We start from the raw sequence: 18,973 nt of genomic DNA, 5'->3' as shown, positions 1-18,973 counted from the left end.
TTTGTTTTGTTTTGTTTTGCTTTGTTTTGTTTTGTTTTGTTTTGTTTTGTTTTGTTTTGTTTTTTTTCTAACGCACCTATCGCAAATTGAAATATTACGTTACATGTTGTCTTAATGTCTCCTAATAATCCAAACTGTCGTAAATTTTAATAACACTTTGTCGAGTTCTGTAAGAAGATTTTTACAGTTTTCCAGAAAGCTCCTTTTTCATCAAATAACAGTTAAAGATGTCTCGGTGAAAAGCAAGTTTAGTGCTGAGAGCAGCGTAATCGGGGCATCTCGGAATACTTTATATGTTTGTTTCCTTTTTTCAACGACAACAACATTTGCCTTAGCAGCATCACTCTTTTAAATTCTCTTTGTGCGTAAAATCTTCGGCAAGTATTTTTGTCGTCCCACCACCCTTGTGCTAAAATTCTATTTAATCGACCGAAATTGCACGCAACTGGGTATGAAAAAGTTTCGAACAAAACGATTTTCGTTACAAATTATGCTGCCTACGCGACTAGTCTGACATATTGAACTGTCGAATTATTTCCTTTGGTCGCTCTCAGGCAGTGGGAAATTTTCATGCTGATAACGGAACTAACAATAATTTTTGTAGACCTCTCGTGCAGCCGATTCGTTCGATCGCTACACGCGCGTCAGCTCGAACTCGTTTCCTATTGTTACTCGAGCGCCTTCTTATAATAGGCTTACATAATGGCGCAAGGTGATTATTGCTAACAGCTCATTCAATGTGGATCGGTTACCTTTCAGGAAGTTTATCAGGATGAGCTTTGAAAGGAAATGGAACTACAGTGGTATATACGGAATGAAAAGACGTCTTCGTTATTCAGTTTAGTTATAATTACGATTTATTATATAAGCACGAGTGTTTTACTGGAAAATAAACCACTCGCAAACTTCAAACTACATTCGGGACCCAAATGGCGTATTTTCCATGTCCTCGCTCGTGAGGATATTGATGACGCCATTTTCCGCTCTTTTACGGTTGGTTATGCAAACAGTGTATATAATAAAAAGAAAATTACACGGTTGCTAGAAGATGTGAATTTTATTCTCTCATGTTAAAAACAGTAAGAGGGAACGTATACGAAAGAAATACAAAAGAAAAAGAAAATCTATTTCGCATGTATTTCATAAAAAAACACTACGTACAAAGATAATTACAGGCAAAGGCTAGATATTGAGACACGTTTTCGTTTCTCAGTGACCTCAGTGGCGTTTTGAAGTTTCAAAACATTTCTGTTATTTTCGTTCTTAATTTGAAAAAGTGGAGCGAGAGTTTTTTAATCCAGTTGTGCAGCGTTGCTATGCAAAACCACTTAACTATTTTAGTTTAACTGTAGATCACGGATCGCTGCAGAAACGAATTTTTTTCCAGCAATCAATCAAATTCGCATCAACTCACAAGTAAATTTTCACTAATTCTCAGCTTCAAGGTAAATCCCTTACAAACCCTCCTAAAAACTAAACCGGCTATTCTTGGTTGTGACGTCAACACTCAGGATTTACTTGTTTTGTTTATTACTGTGAGTAATGTCTTGTTATATAACGTCATGATGGCTATGTCAGTTCGTGTTCCCAAGCAATGATATAATGATTTGTTCTTAGATTGCTTCTCCCTCTATTCTCAACCGAAAGAGAAGAAAGTATCTAATTAGATCATGTCCATAGTGTTCTTTTGTCAGCTAACGTTTCGTATTGAGCGGAACATCTAGTATGGCTTGAATGGCTCTAAATCAGAGTGACTGCAGTACCCTTATTACAGTACTAATAATATACGTGAAAAAATTACTCGATTCTGATTGGCTGAGAGCAGTGCAGTTCAAGTGTAACACCAGAGCAAAAAGCGTAACACCAGTGCAAAACGTGTAACACCAGTGCAAATTACACAACGTAATCCTAGATTATGATTGGCTGAAAGAAAATAGGAAATTTTCTAAGCCAATGATATCACGCAAAATGATGGCGAAAATTTAGTGCAGAAACTTTGCAAAATGTTTTCTTGAATGAGAATGTTTTTTTCATGTTAATATTATTAATAAGTAATCATCCGGTTTTTCTCGTTGAATTTGAATTAATTAGCTCTTGTGAATCTTTAAAAAAGCTCACTCGTGCAAATTAATTCCAAATTGAACTCGAAACTGTATGATTACCTATACTTAGTTATACTGAGTAGTTAAACCATCAGGTGCTGCTTTCATAGACGTTATTCGTTGTTTAATTTCTCAGAGATAAGAATACTAGTTAACTTTCCGAAATTCTACAAGGAGAGAACCCAGGTGAAGTGAACCCAAGTGAGAATGACATGGATAATCGAAAAGAATTTTGATCAACAAATCCTAATTGCTGGAAAAAACACCAAGTAAAAACATTGGTTTTTGAGGGCGTGGTTCAGAGTCAGTTGACCCTTAAATATTTTATTTCTTTACCATTATTTACCGTTTCCTAGAATGTTCTAAAATTTAGATTGCATTACAGACGACAGCTTCGAATTTCATGCTCTCTGACAAGTTTTTCCTAAAAGGTACCTGTAACTGTAAGGATTATCACCTTGGTCGCCTTTATCTCGGAGTTCTCACACCTAAGAAATCAGCGCTGATAAGAAAGGCTTCCATTTTTAAAGGCAGGCAATTGTTAGTTAATTCACTGCTTGTGTTCGTTGAGGTAACCAATAAAGTTAAAATCCTCAATGCGTATAGTAAATCCGTATAACTGTTTAACAATTTCTAACATCCAAAGCGATTAGCTGGATTTCGCTTGAGGGTGCTCTGTTTTGGTGGCGAGGTCGCGAGAGAAAATTCCCTAAACTGCGGCCTAGACGCTCTCGTGAGATACTCCGCGGCTGAAACAAGGCGTTCTCGCAGACAAGGCACTTATAACAGGGTTCTTGCAACAAAGACTGCGCCGCCCCAAAGATCCAAAAACAAGAGAGACTGATCAGAGGTCAAGTTATGCGGGTGCATAGATCAGTCCAAATAGGACCAATCAGTGGCAAGTTTACACACAAAATTATCTTTTCTTGAAAACGAATTTCTTACAAGTTTTCACTCCATTTGCGACGAAACTCTTGATTAGTTGGTTCTTAAGCACGGTGGTTTGCCTCTCTAAATCGATTCGGAATCGTTTCCTCGATACGAAGAATATTCGTGCAATTGTCCAGAAAGTTTTTTTTCTTCTTAATTAGCTTCTGCGTGGCTTTTAGTCTAACGTGTTTGTTTTTTCTTTTTTTTTTTTAATTGATTTACAACAAAACACTTTGTTGTCTAATCACTCTGTAGTGAAACGAAAACAATATAATTTCTAACTTAGTACAAGTAAGAAAACACCAGTCGTCTAGGTGGGAGGAGGGGGTTGCACCTCGTTTATTAATAAAAAATAAACATAAGTGGCCCTAGGATAGTTATAAATACAACAAATTTATTATATGGCTTGTGTTTGTAGACGATATAACGCGCGCTCTGATTGGTTAATTGTCACTGAATTGTAGGGCATTATTCTCCCGTAATGCCCACGGGCCGATTACGGATTATGCAAATTAGGAAGAGCCCGGCTCGGAAAATTCAAGCGGATTGAAACGATGAAAGCCGATTAAAAACAGTAAGAGAGGTAAATTTAATTCCGAGTAGCTAAAAGTTTAGGGATTTTTCCTTACTAAAATTTATATAGAAGTCGTTTTTGACTTACCGGTAACCTTGGCGAGCGCTAGTGAAAAGCAATCAAAGTTTGCCGAGTGTTGAGTAAAGCTAAAATCGCTAAGTGTAAAACACCATCGGCAAATGTGTCACGTATCCTGAGCAGAAAACCACGAAGAAACTTATAAGTTATCATCTTAGTCACAATAATTACCGAAATATTGAACTCCGTTTCAGTTCTCATCAAATAGATTCCCTCGCTTCAACACAAGAGAGTGAAAATTAGCTTGTAGGATCATCAGATGTAAACAATCGGACGGTTTCTGTCGGTAGCAGTATTTCTGATACCTGCAGGAAGTTTTAGACGCTCACAAGGCTTGAAAAGTTCATTCATAAATCCCAGAATGAAGAAGGTCAAGATATGTTGTCGAAAGCGAATGCGAAGATCGAGTTATTCTGAGCAGTGCATTCTGAAGCATTAGTATTTTCTTTCACCGAAAGACCGTTGGTTTGGACCATTTTGAAGCACTTTCTGTCTTTTCTATATGCGTTGACGTTTCGTCACAAAAGTTGGAAAAACTCCCTCATCAAGTTGTGGCTCCACGATACTAAAATACCTTTTTGAGGGCTGTGACAATCATTTTTCCCGTAAAGAATTACAGTAGTGAAGTTCAGTGACTGTGTGGTTTTGCCCTGGGTTTGAGACGATGAATGAATCGGTAAACGCGCGCATCGCCGGATGTAAATTGACGACTTCCGCTCGAATAATTTGGTTTTCTTCAATTCGTGAGCCATATAATAAACAACTTAATAACCTCGACCGTTCGGTCGTTACGGGAAAATCTCAAACCTCGGCCTACCGTATTGACCTCGCTGTCGCTCGGTCAATACGGCAAGACCTCAGTTTGAGATTTTCCCTTAACGACCTCACTCTCGGGTATTAAGTAGTTAGTACTAAACAAAAACACGGGAACTTCACTAAAACAAAATTTCTAGAATGGAGTGATCAAAAGCGGTGATGCCGTCGAGTGACAACTCCTAACAGACAAACTCCTTAAATATTCGCTTCTTAGTATAATGACGTAACCTGCATACCAACGAATCTACATACCAGCACACAACTATCTTACAATAACAACGTGAAAAATTATATGCTGAAACTACTTACAATACAAAATACTACAAACTAAAGGATAATTTGATTTCTATCATTACTGACAACGTCCAGTCATTTAACCTGCTTGCTTACAAAATTGATGCTAATACAATAAATTCTTAATAATACACGGCTTACAATGTTTTTTGTCACCTTGTCAAAGCACAAACCAAAAAAATGATTTACAAGCACACCACTAATGTTAATACTAAAAATATCGCACACAAACAACTAGCACTAAAACTAACGCTAATTACATTACATCGCTAAAGCTTTTAGGCTACATTACACATAAGGACAAAAAATAATTACAACATGAAGTACAGAAATAACAAACATGGCACCAGTGCCACTTTCATTATTGGGAATATTAAAACAGACATTGGAACATTTGTCCAAAAAAGTACAATAGGAAAAAAAAAATTACAGTTAACGAATCGCAAATGTAGAAAATAGTCCACTTAGCTTCGAACTTTCTGCGGAGAGAGTTTATAATAGTCGTTTGTCGTTCACATTTGTCGTTTGTTCACATTTTTTCGTTCACATTTTACCAGTCTTCCCAAATCAACTGATTAATATGCACCTAGCTTCAGAGCATCGAGAAAAACCTGTCTGATTTTCCCGTCACTGAGCATTTTAACGCAGCTGGACACTCTATTGACGATGTCCTTGTTCGTGGAATTTTGCTCTGCGGCGTGACCTCACAACGGAAGCGGCTAGAGTTGCGCCTGATTTTCAAACTTGCCACCAGTCATCCGCGCGGCATAAATTCCGACTTCAACGCTTTTTTAATTTCAATTTTAGATCCATGGTGTATACAAACGTTGCCCAGATTTCGACGAACATGGTTTTCCACTGATGAAGGGCCAATCCCGAAACGTCTGGAAACTTTACCCGAAATATGGCACTTTTATTCATGATTATTCTTACTGAACACTTTCATGCAAGTCTTTACCCAAGTGCCACGCAGCTGACGGACATTTTTCGGTAAATCCTTGATTAATATATTGTTCACAAAGAACCAACATTGCCTACTGAGGTTGGCGGCAGAAAATTACCAGAACCGCTTAAACCATGCTGCTTTCTAAGACCAAGGACAATCTTTACGGAATGCAGCAATTCATTGATACGAAATGCAGTTAAGAAAGGATTAATCACTGAATTAAGAAAAAGAAATACTAATAATGACTCTCTGAGCGCGAACAACCACTTTTCACCGCGGCAACCACCACAGCTTGCTTCCAGAAGAATTGTCACAAAATATGGGATGAGTGAGATGATCAGGAAAAGTAAGATGAGAAACGAGGTTGTAGCAATTTTTCGTTCCATTTGTGCAGTTTTTAATCGTCTCCTATCAAGAAGTGTTGGGTTGTTGGGCATGGATGTTTGCTTTTGAAAATCAACTCGGGAGCGTTTTCTTAAAAAGAAGAATATCCCCATGTAGGCTAAAATGGTCGTCACAAGGGGAAATGTCGTGTGTAAATGTATATCTATTAGAAGGTAAACATCAATTGGAATTCCAGTCAGTTGGATTGAGGCAAAAATCGATGAAAAAACTACTATGCTTGTGTTGCATAAAGCAAGTTTCCTTGGTTTTACTTTGTGAAGATAGAAATGAGGAAACACTACAGCCACGAAGCGATCCACTGACATCGCCGTCACCAACAGAATAGAACTGTTAACTCCAATGTAACCCAATATTCTAGCAATGTCGCCTTCTTGTGTGATTTGTTTATCACCAAAAGCGCACAAAAATCGAGTGATTGCTTCTGAGGAGCAAACCACGGGTCCAACGTATAGATCAACCGCTGCCATGAACACCAAGACTACCGAGAACGTTTTCCTGAAGCAGCGAAGAGGATTTCTGTACAACGCGATCAACACAATTGCATTAGGAACAGAAATGGCTATTGATAGCAGCGCAAAAGGTATTCCAGTTCCAAGGCACAGTGATTTCTCAAAGGCTCTCTCCATTGCAAAGCTTAAAGGAAGGAGAATCTTTGTTAGTGAAACAGAAGAATCCGATTGTTTAATATCGTTGTTTGTCTTTGGATCGGAGCAAACACAAGGCTCTATAAAAGTTCTGAATTTCAGTCATATTTTCATTTTATATCCTCTTCCCGTCAACAGTAATCAAACAAAGAGATAGCTTTTTTTTCCTGTATTTACTTTTCGTGCAATTAAATTAAACCGCAAAATTTAACGAGTTAGCAATACTATAAAAATAACACCTGCCATGAAATAAAGATTGGTACATTATTAAGCAGCAGTGCCCTCTTTGAAATCATTGAAACATATTTCCAAACTGCGTATTGCACTGAATAATATAGACACTGTGTTAGCTTGTTTTACAAGATTATCCCCGTATAATGAGACTACCTAGGCAGACATATATACGAGACACTGAATGGGAAGAAAAATTGCCTTCAGATACTACTGAAATTTTTAAAGTCATTGCAATTGTCAGCTGTGTATATTACCACAATATTTCTACAGGTTTATTAGATTTTCGCAGATTAGTTTCGCTAATGACTTTCCACAAAAGATACTGGTGTGGCAACTTACGCCATCGAAATGACTGGTGCCTAAAACCAGCGCCTTAGACAACTCGGCCACGCCACCAGCTCTTCTTATAATTTTTTTGATATTATTTAATAATTAGACTACTCGCCCTCGTTTTTTATTGAAACAATAGAATGTTTCTGTAGAGGAACTATCGGCTGATAGTTGCCCCGCAGAAATTTGATACTCTTAAAACAAATATTTGCCAGAAAAAGCGAAACTTCGGGGACAAATATGCTAGTTCTAAGAACAACACAAACCTGCAGTGCGCTGCTCTTTAAACTATTAGGCTTAAAAGTACACAAAATTGTAGGGGTTTTTTCTTTAATCGTTAAATGTATTTGCCCAAGAGGCTGGCGTGTGTATACCTGGTGATCGGGAACGGTTTTGTATGGATTCGCTTATATTAAACCTGCCCGCCAGTCTGACATTTTGACAGATTTTCCACGAAATGCCATGTTAAAGCTCTTAAACAATCCATGTTTGTTTAGAAAATCTAAGGGATACCGATTTCGTTTTTGATTTCCTATTTAATTCAAAATTATCCGAGGTTGAGTACGCACGAGTATATATATATATATATATATATATATATATATATATATAGATAGATAGATAGATAGATAGATAGATAGATAGATAGATAGATAGATAGATAGATAATAAACAATGGTAGCAAGACTTCAATTCATCGTTTTATTGCGACAACGCTGTTTCGTATGGTCAAAGGATGACCACACTCATCAGGCAATATCAACGAATGACCGTTAAATTTCACAAACTGGCAATTAAAAGCTAACTTTAGGTTGCTATGAGATATAAAAACAGTTGCTATGATATGGAAAAACAGATGCTATATAACATTGAAAAACTGGCAATAAAAAAAATAATAATAATAAATAAATAAACAAATAAAAATAAAAAAAATAAAATAAAATAAGAATAATAATAAAAAGTAAAATAAGAATAAAAAAAAATGAAGCAGTTGCTACGGGATTTAAAATCTGAAATCTCGTGTTGCTAAAAGATTGTGTTACTTGCTCACAAAGTTCTTGAGTAGGTATCTGTTTCTGTGGGGGCACGCACTTGCTGTTGTCGACACCTACAATTTATAGTCAGAGTTAGAATTTTTTGTAGAATTTCGACGGACCAACTTAGCAATGGGACCTCCTGAGATTATTATACGATCTTTCAGAAATGTCAAGCGATTCTCAAAACTGTGGACGATTCTTCGGAGGAATCGCTGGGCGTTCATTTGTGTCAGACTCACTGTGATAAAACATTACGTGACTTGCCCGTGTTTTGCTTCAGTTTCTTTTGGTATTGCAACATCACAACGCTTTATTGCTTTCATTACATTTCATGTTATCTAAATGCTCGGTTCAGGCGCCGTACTTCGCATAAGCCAAATCGAATGCTAATGAGGGAGAACAAAGGATTTTCTCATTTGCATTCGATTCAGCTCATATGAAGTACGGCGTCTGAACTTGGCCTAAGTATCATAATAATTGGAGATCTTTGTATGATATTCGGTTTTTCAGAACGCGACATGTCGATGAGCTTTTCTCTTTTCAGTCCTCCAGTTCGATGTTGACCACCACGTACATGATTCTCGAAATCAAAACCACTGCATCATCATTACAGAAAAACCACATTACGTTTATGGTGTATATGTACCAGAGAAATTTTAAAGTTATATCATTGATTCCCCGATTAGCCTCGTCGTTTTTCGAAGACTCTTCGAACTACCCGGCCCAAATACCGATTATATTCTTGAGTAATCGCTGAATACCCTCTCACTGCTGCAGAAAATCATCGTCAAAGCTAAGACTGTCACTCTTTCTATACTACAAGTAGGGAGTTTAATTAAGAAAACCACGACGGCAACGGCAACGGCAACGGCAACGGCAACGTCGCTAAACAAAAGGTACATTTCTTTGCTGTCCTCTGTGCAAACTAACAACGTGAAATGACCAAATTCTGCGTTGTCTGGAGAATGTGCACCACGACGACTGATTTTTCACATTCTTATTTCGAATTCATCCATGTGTCGCAGATTCAGTTTCTTGGTAGTTTTGACAGCGATAAACGAACTAAATGACTTTAGGGTACCGCGAGGTTCGTAGGCAAAATATAAATTCATTTTTTAATCGACGTTGTCCTAGCTCGTTCGGTAACGGGCATCCCCCTACAAATGATTTTAAAAGCGTACAGCGGAGGCCAACTATCTCGAACTAGCTCTAATTAAGGGGAGCGAAATCCAATAGTAATAGCCTGCGAACAGGCTCCCGGCGAGGGCAGAAAAAAAATTCGGCGAGCGCGAAACAGAATCCTGTTCGCAGGCTACAATAGTAAGTGATCGACTGAACATAACCCAGGGAAAATAATTCGAGTTTAATAGATTGACATACTGAGTTGAATTTGTTTTACACCAGCAGTGTTTTTGTAATTCTTTGCAGGAGATCTCATGGACATGGAGACGTTACGGCAGCCTTGAAGCACGTCTAAAGAAAGACTGGATTTTTTTAATGATGCATCCGGTTACTAATTAGATTCCTTATTTCTACATGCAGGATTCGTTGCATGCAGATGAGCATTCGAAGCCAGGATCCAAGGGAGAGAGACAAAACCACCAGCTACAAATACGCCTGTCTCAACATGTTTTGTTTTGATTAATACAGTATTGTTCCTCGCGTTATTTTGTCAAAGCTGCTGCGAAGCATTCTGAGTTCATCATATCATCGTATCGGCCAGAAATCAAACCGAGTATGTTTTGCTGTAAGTTGTCACTTCGAAGACGACGCAACCTAACAAACAAAGGATTGACAGTCGTGTTAATCGTCTTGCTAGTAGTTCTTGTTAGCCTGCACCTGGTTATTCTTCCATCTGCGAGTGGTGGCTATAATGACGAGCGTTATTTAACTGATGAAAAACGTCAAAATTTTGAGGATTATGGTGCAGAATATCTTGAGGGTGTTTGACAAGTTTGGTGTTCAGCATTGGCTCGACTATATGGTGAGTTGCTGTTTATGCTTGTAATAATGGAATTAGTTGTGATATTAAGACCTTAAGATACGTTCGCACGTACACGTATATGCTTTATTGCTACTTATTTTCGAGGGAGTAATTTTGCGGGGCCCAAATGTGTCTATAAAATACGCGAAATTAAACTAAATTTCGCGAGATTTGTCAGAATACTGATCTTTATTTTATAATGAACATTTATATTTAGTCTCAGAATTGGCACAACTGATTAAAGTTTTCCTCATCGATAGTTAATTGCATTGATACTTGACTAAGTGTCAAAGATATGTTCAAATGTATGATCACTTTTATATATTCACTTGTAGTTTTCACCACCTACGGGTATATTACGAACTCACTACCCAGCTGGCTTGATAACTCAGTTGGTAAAGCACTGCGCCGGTACCGTAGAGGTCATAGGTTCGAATCCCGTTCAAGTCTGAACTTTTTTCAGGCTTTAATTTCACAATAAATATAACTGCGATGATCAATCATATCTACATACCCTTCTCCGCAGTTCGAATTAATGATCTTTCGTATATTCACTTGGACACTTGACTAAATAAAGCAGAGCTATACAGAGTACAGGGCAAAGTCTATGAGCCCTTTACAAGTGACGTGAACGTTGATTAATAAAGAACTAAATAGCAGGCATTAGATAAAGCGTGATTCATTGCCGCGAAAACATTTTTCCCGAGTCTCTAATTTTGCGGTTATAAGTAACTAAGTCGTATTCGTTTTAAAAAAAGGCGAGAATTATTGTTCGAATTAAAAGACGATTTCTTCTTAGAGAATACAATTTCCTCTCAAAATGGCGGCAATGAGCCAGCGCGGCCGAATTTATGAGCTCGGAAACCTCTCTCCGACCAATTCAGAGGTGAAACTCTTAACATGTAGAACCGTGGATTTTCCAAACAAAAAGCAGATTTGCGGTGATTTACAAGTAGCTCCGAGTACTGTCAGAAAGAAAATTCACCATTTTTAATGGTGTTCAATATTCAAATAATCAATTCATTAATGTAATATTGAGGGGTACGCTAATCCCTTGGTTTTACTTTAAAAATTTGCTTGGCGAAATAGAGGTTCTGTGGAGAGACTAAGCATGCATTAATTAACGGATTCGTTTAGCCTGCATTGTTCGAAAAAAAAAAAAGTGACTGCAAAGACTTAAAATTACTTTTGTTTGTGTTAATTCGTTTCAGGAACCCTTCTTGGTGCTTATCGCACGGGAGACATTCTGCCACACGACCACGACGCAGATATATCATTTATTTTAAGAACACAGAGCTTAAACGCCTACTCGGAGTTGACGAGATCAGGAATTAAAGCAAATGGTTTCATGGCAATCTTTGGGAATGCGACCGCTGATTTCGTGAGGTGGACGCCAGCAAATAGGACAACTAGCGCCAAAACAGAGGTAATGAATGCTTCACAAATTCTATCCATCCTCGTCAGGTAGTCCAGCTGTTAAGGGACAAAATTGTTCGTTTTTTGATAAAAGCATCAAACTTGGCAGGGTTACTAACCTCTATAAGACAAATGTTTCCTGATATGGAGCCATGCCAAATTTTTCTTCCAGAACCATGGAATGCGCATGTCAAAAATATGGCATACAAGGCCCTTACATGGAAACGAGGCTGATGGAAAATACCAATTTTTTTTTTGCCTTCTGGGACTACTATGCCTAGTGTCTTGCTCTTTTAATATAACAACAAATTAATCATTGCCTTTGAGTCTTAAATTATGTCACGTGATAGTCACGTGACCATTATGTTCAATTACCAGCAAAGCAATACGCACTGATGAAATCATTACCATTTTTAGAACTACCAAAGAAATCATTCAAACTCATAATTAAAAACAAACTACTAAGTGTTCTCGAAGATGAAGATTCCTTCACTGAGGTTTACAGGATCATTCTAAATTAAAATGCCAGTAGCAGTAGTAAAAAAAAACAACCAACCAACAATCAAACAAACAAACAAAAAATATATTATCTATTAAATCACATTCTTTTCCCACTTTTTCTTTTTCTTTTGTTCATTTTTTTCTAACTTTCTATTTTTCTCTATTTATCATGTTAATGATAATAGTAATAAAAGTAATAATAATAATAAATCATTTGTAACTATTGAAAGACTGGCCAGTGCAACTGTGAAATGTAGGTTTTATTAAGAAATGAAATGATGATGATGAATGATGATGATTTTTTACATACCAATTTTATTATTTGCAATGTAGATTCTATTATCTAGGCTAGGAAATTGAAACCTTGAATGTATGTTTTGAATGTGCCAAAAACGTAATATCAGAAATATGCATCAAATCGAGGCTGAGATACAGAGTCGATTTATATAGGTTTTATTGACATGATTTTCTTGAGTTACTTACTTACTGTGATTGAGACACCTTTTCTATTTCGCGTTTGAAACTTTCAAATATGCCGGAATAGATCAGGTATGTCACAACACTGCTGAACTTTTTGGTCTGATGGAAGCGTTTTGAAAAACAGCTTTCATTGACTATAACGTTCCTAAGCCTGCTTTTAAAAACGCTGGCTGAATAAAAGTTCTTTTAGTTGTAATTTCTACCACAACTGCACAAACCGGTACACTCAAGATTAGTCTTCAAGCATATGTTAATTTTTAAGAGAACAAGGGTTTCCAATCACTTTGCTGCAGTATTTTTCAAAGGAAATGCAGAAAAAATGTGAATAGCATTAAAATGTAAAATACATCAATCATGTCAATTTAGATCCCTCTGAATGCAGCCTCTGAATTTGTTTAGGTTGCTTTTAAAGTACGTTCTAAACTTAAATGAGAAAACAAGGAAACTTGTAATACGACCTACTGGATGGTATATTAATCTTTAATCTTTAATCATTATTTATATACGGTAAGAATAACATGTCTAAGATCCTAAATCTAAAATTCTAATTCTAATATCAAATTAACTTACAGCAACATTCCACCTATAAACCTGATTTCCGTGATTACAGGGTAAGCTGCTCCAAAGGGTTGCGCCGCTGTAACTAAAACTATTTTTCATGTAGTTAGTTCTCGGAGAGGGAACAAAAAGTTTCTTAACCGAGTCCCTCAGAGCATAATTTGATTCATTTCGTGTTACAAATTTAAAAGTGATTTATTCACTTCTAGATTTGTTAGGCAAATCGTTAGAAAAGTGAAAACCATTAGAGCTTTCTGAATTTGACATTGAAATTGCAAGTCTTTCCAGCTGAGTTTGTGAAACAAGGAATCGACATCAGCGTCATAGCCCGATGAAGTTATTACTCGTGCAGCATGGTTTTGTAGTTTTTGTAGCCTGTTAGATAATGTTTTGCCACAATTACCTTAGACTAGGCTGCAGTAATCAAAGTGAGGTTGAGGTAGTGATGTTGCATATGCAGAGTAGGGTAGATTGAGGCACAAATGACTTAATGTGATTCCTTAGTATTGTATTGCGCATCCCTAAGTCATGAGCCCGTGCGCGTGCAAAACGTAAGAGATTTCCCTGAAACTAAGCTCGATAGCGAAATAAATGCTCCTTTTCTCTTAAACGAGCACGGTGAATCCCGATTTTTTTTTCGGGTATTTGCTAAGAACAGTCTAATAAAGAACATATTTAAGGAAGGAAAAAAGTTTGATAGTAGAACGTGATTTTTTTTTGGAAAATAGTTCTGTACTGGGTGTATTTTGGCCAAGGCGAGGACTTCAAGCTAACCACGGAACGGTCCGAAAAAGTGCAATATTCTCACAACCAGGCAATCAAACACGGCTTAAATAAAACAATACTGCTTATGTGAATAAAATAAGCTTTACTTTCAACATCAAATTTTGTGTCTTTCAAGCAACCAAGACTTAATTCTGGAACGATACCGGTTTCGCCCCATGGCGAGTTCGCCCCCACTATAAAATTTCTATTTCGAGTTCGCCCCAAAATTTTGTGTTCGTGTTTACGTAGTTGTCATCGAGTTATTAAAAGTTTTCGAAGAATCATTTCAGTCTATGTATTTTTATGTCATCTCGCCATCGGGGAATCTTGCCACCAACGAACTCCCGGTCGCCACCGAGCGAAGTCAACTGCACCAAGCGAAGTCACCTCGCCACCAAGCGAAGTTTCCTCGCCACCAGTAATCTAATAAGGCAGTGGGTAAAAGAATGAGGAATAATCTCTATATGCGACTCGATCTGGTTGGGGGCGAACTCGATCAAGTTGAGTCGAGGTAGGGGCGAACTCGGTGGGGGCGAACTCGCCATGGGGCGAAACCGGCAACTACCTAATTCAATTCTGTATGAAGGTGATTCGAATTTTTAACGCGCAACCAGTAAAAGCACCCCATTTTAAGGGCCTGCTGACGCGTTAACAAGCACGGTGACCCCATTTTTTTTATTGCATTTTTTTGATGTTCATATCATGAATGTTAATTATGCCAAGTTGCAAAAAAGTTTGATAGTAAAACAATTTCAAGGGAATTACCTTAACTAAATTTATGGCTCCAATTGCAGAAGCGATCTTTTTACACAGTTGATGTGGGAATGCCACGTCAGATTTTCATTGACATTTACTCCAAGTGATTTCGCAGAGGAAACTTGTTCAATTGGAACATTATTATTGGAGAGTTCGAGTGTATCAGATAGAGTTCTTAATCTTTGCCTGGAGCCGATCAATATAAATTCCGGTTTTGTAGCGTTCAAGGTAAGTCTGTTAGACACAAGTCAGTTGCCTAGTTTTTCAAGGTCGTCAGATAGACTAGACTGAATCGAATGCAAATCAGAACCAGCGTAAGTAATGTGGGTGTCATCAGCATACATTCTAGGTATGCTAAATGATAGACAGTTAGGGAAATCGTTAATATAAATTAGAAATAAAAGAGGACCAAGGATCGTTCCCTGTCGCACACCAAATTTTAGAGTGGTGAAGTCGCCGAGACAGCCATTAACGGAGCACCATTGTGTGCGCTTAGTTAAATACGATTTAAACCAATCAAGAGTTTTCTCTTGAATTCCGCACCGAAATTAGTTATATCCCGTTAAGCCAGACTTAAGCAAATCACCTCAATAGCCAACATAGATCCATCCTTTGTCTCGGCCTCGATTTGATGCAAAGCCCCAATATGACATTGAGCATGCCGAAACACAGGTTTCTAAGTTTGAATATCTTATTACTCTATATTGTAATGTTCAAAATAATAACTTCTTTTTATTTGCGAGAAAAAACGAGAAAGAAGAGGAGAAAAAAATTAATCGTATTAATGCAATATTCGGTATTATTTTATTGTTTATTAAAAATGATGGTCACGTGACTAATCACGTGGAAAATTTTTCGACTTCCAGATGCTTTATAAGTTGCTGTTATATTAAAAAGGAAGAAATCTAGGCAAAGTACTCCGGAAAAGGCTTAGAAATAAGCATTTTAACTCAGCCTCGCTCCCATGTAGGGGCCTAATATGTCATTTTTTGACATACGCGTATCGTGCTTCTGGGTGGAAATTTGGGATGGCTCCATATCAGAAAATGTTTACCTTATAGAGGTTAGTCATCCTGGGAAGTTTCATGCTTTTGTCACAAAATGAACAATTCTGGTTATTTTTGGCTCTTAACAGGAGGACTAAGGGGACAACTTCATTCTTAAATACCATCATACCTTGGAAACGTTTCCTGAGTCATGGGTCGTGCCACCAGCGAGGATCAATTTCCACGGAGTCCATGTCGCAATTTCCAACTCCCCGGAACGCTTATTGTCTTTCAGATACCCTTACACTTACGGACTGTTCGGGTTTCAATTTCCATACAAATGGAAGTGCTGGATGCCCTGTCTTTTAAGAACAAGCAATGGATGCTAAGATCATACGCAGCGGAAAGTTAAGATGTTAGTGAGTATTAGTATTGCGTGGTACTATTGATTATATTGGTTAAGTGTATCAAATGAGTGGATGAATCTCTAGTGTGTGACCATTCAAGTGTAGGCTATTGAGCTGTACTCTCATGTGGTACTGTTTATTATGCGGTACAAGGTGGCTATAACTTTTAAGGTAATTCCCCTGAAATAAAATTGAACATAAATTTTTGTTCAAACTTTGTCCAACGAATATTTATTATATGAGAACTTAACTTATAAAATAAAAAAGGGGGGTGCCCATGCTCCTTAAGGAGCAGTGAGGCATTGAAAATGTCCTATTTTAGCGTTATTTAATGTTTATTACAAGAACATATTCTAAGTTATTGTAAACTCTTTCTGAGCCCAGACTCATGAAATTAAACACGCCTCAAACTACAGTCAATACTTGTGTCGGACACAAATAAACGTTTTCAGTTTGATTATGACAGACAGCTGAATCCTTGTTAAAATATTAGAACCAAATTGCCTGTCACGGCTATCAAACTGCAAAATAGAAAAGACTACAATGCAGCTGCTATTTTTCTTATTTATTCAATTTTCAAACATAGCTAATGATTAGCTGATTAAAATGACTGGAAAAAAATTGCCCGAGCTCGTTAGTGAGCTATCAGGAGTACCCAACGACAGTTTCGAAGAAAATCCACCGTACAGTGTGCTTAACATTACCCGAGTGTCGCTACGTCAATTTTGTTTATTATTTAACTTTCCTGGGAAAAAAATACCCGCTCTTCACCGCCAGCAAGCATGATTTTAAAGTTATCGGACTCCCAGCCAGCGCTCGACGTTGAGGTCGTCAACGAGCCAGCATGCTTTAAATTTGTCACCTAGCTAGCCAGCATAAAAAAAAGTTTGCCAGCATGTTCGGGTATACCATTTTTTGCCAGCCAGCGAGCGAGTAATTTCAATATACCATAGCAAGTTACATTTCCTTAAAACTATTTATGTAACAACGGATTTAGTATTGCGTACCCTGAACGCAAAAAAATACGGTAATGGTTTCATTTTTACTTTTGACTGGAAAGGTTTCGTAACACTCAAAAGATTACACTTACCATACAACAGTAAACCAAGAGAGGGAAAGACAAAATGTGCTTACAGTGTTCTGATTATCCTTGAGGGATCCAAGCTTCACGCTGAAAATAAATCGTGAATTCCTTCCAAAAGAAGAGTGAAGTATAAACAATGTCCATTCGGTTAACAGACGTAATCTAGATATTCAGTTAATGAAGATCTATTGTTGTTATTACAAGTACAACAAGCAACCTATCAGTTGTTTCAAACGCTTACATACGACAAACTTTCACATTCATTTCATTTCCCAGAGTTATCGTTCCAAAAAGTCAACGAATCTCCATGCAAAGAACTAAAAAACTGTTTAGCTCATGAAGTAAAAGCAAAACAAGATTACAAAGCCCTCACTAGGCTTTGGCTACCAAGTGTCTGTCATTTTTATAATCAAATGAACCTACGAAACAAACAGATGTCAGCTACCTTTATCAGTATAACATTTCCTTGGCGAAATAGCAAATCCCCGCAAAAGATTCAATACAGAAGCCGGAAGGATTTGCAGCAAAAGCAATCGCAAGTTGTTCGTAAGGTGATCACCACAAAAGACTCATGACAGAAACCGCAAGCATTCGCAGCAAAAGCAAGCGTTAGTCGTTCATCGGGTGATCGGCGCACAGGACTCACGACAGAAGCCGCAAGGATTCGCAGCAAAAGCAATCGTTACTTGTTCGTAAGGCGATCACCGCAAAAGACTCACGACAGAAGCCGCAAGGATTCGCAGCAAAAGCAATCGTTACTTGTTCGTAAGGCGATCACCGCAAAAGACTCACGACAGAAGCCGCAAGGATTCGCAGCAAAAGCAATCGTTAGTTGTTCGTAAAGCGATCGCCGCAAAAGACTCACGACAGAAGCCGCAAGGATTCGCAGCAAAAGCAATCGTTACTTGTTCGTCAGGGGATCACCGCAAAAGACTCACAACAGAAGCCGCAACAGATTCGCAGCAAAAGCAATCGTTACTTGTTCGTCAGGCGATCACCGCAAAACACTCACGACAGAAGCCGCAAGGATTCGCAGCAAAAACAATCGTTAGTAGCTCGTAAAGCGATCACCGCAAAAGACTCACAACAGAAGCCGCAAGGATTCGCAGCAAAAGCAATCGTTACTTGTTCGTCAGGCGATCACCGCAAAAGACTCACGACAGAAGCCGCAAGGATTCGCAGTAAAAGCAATCGTTACTTGTTCGTCAGGTGATTACCGTAAAATACTCACGACAGAAGCCGCAAGGATTCGCAGCAAAAGCAATCGTTGGTTGTTCGTCAGGCGATCACCGCGAAAGACTCACGACAGAAGCCGCAAGGATTCGCAGCAAAAGCAATCGTTGGTTGTTCGTAAGGCGATCACCGCAAAAGACTCACAACAGAAGCCGCAAGGATTCGCAGCAAAAGCAATCGTTACTTGTTCGTAAGGCGATCACCGCAAAAGACTCACGACAGAAGCCGCAAGGATTCGCAGCAAAAGCAATCGTTGGTTGTTCGTCAGGCGATCACTGCAAAAGACTCACGACAGAAGCCGCAAGGATTCGCAGCAAAAGCAATCGTTACTTGTTCGTAAGGCGATCACCGCAAAAGACTCACGACAGAAGCCGCAAGGATTCGCAGCAAAAGCAATCGTTACTTGTTCGTCA

General features: G+C 38.1%; 1 protein-coding gene and 1 pseudogene across 1 annotated transcript; one reads left to right on the top strand and one right to left on the bottom strand.

Moving 5' to 3' along the window:
• Positions 1-4,490: 4,490 nt before the first annotated feature.
• LOC149104655 (uncharacterized) lies at positions 4,491-8,314 on the bottom strand. Its single transcript, XM_089270914.1, has one exon. The coding sequence runs from the start codon at positions 6,769-6,771 to the stop codon at positions 5,809-5,811; it is 963 nt and encodes a 320-aa protein (XP_089127040.1). The 5' UTR covers positions 6,772-8,314; the 3' UTR covers positions 4,491-5,808.
• A 1,813-nt stretch (positions 8,315-10,127) lies between these two features.
• LOC149104654 (ribitol 5-phosphate transferase FKRP-like) lies at positions 10,128-16,457 on the top strand (annotated as a pseudogene).
• The last annotated feature ends 2,516 nt before the right edge of the window (positions 16,458-18,973 follow it).

This window comes from Orbicella faveolata, unplaced genomic scaffold, assembly GCF_042242905.1.
Source record: "Orbicella faveolata isolate gen_17 unplaced genomic scaffold, um_ofav_v1 contig_34, whole genome shotgun sequence".
NCBI classification, from domain to species: domain Eukaryota; kingdom Metazoa; phylum Cnidaria; class Anthozoa; order Scleractinia; family Merulinidae; genus Orbicella; species Orbicella faveolata.
Note: the sequence above shows the minus strand (reverse complement) of the source record. Positions and strands in the feature narration are given on the sequence as shown.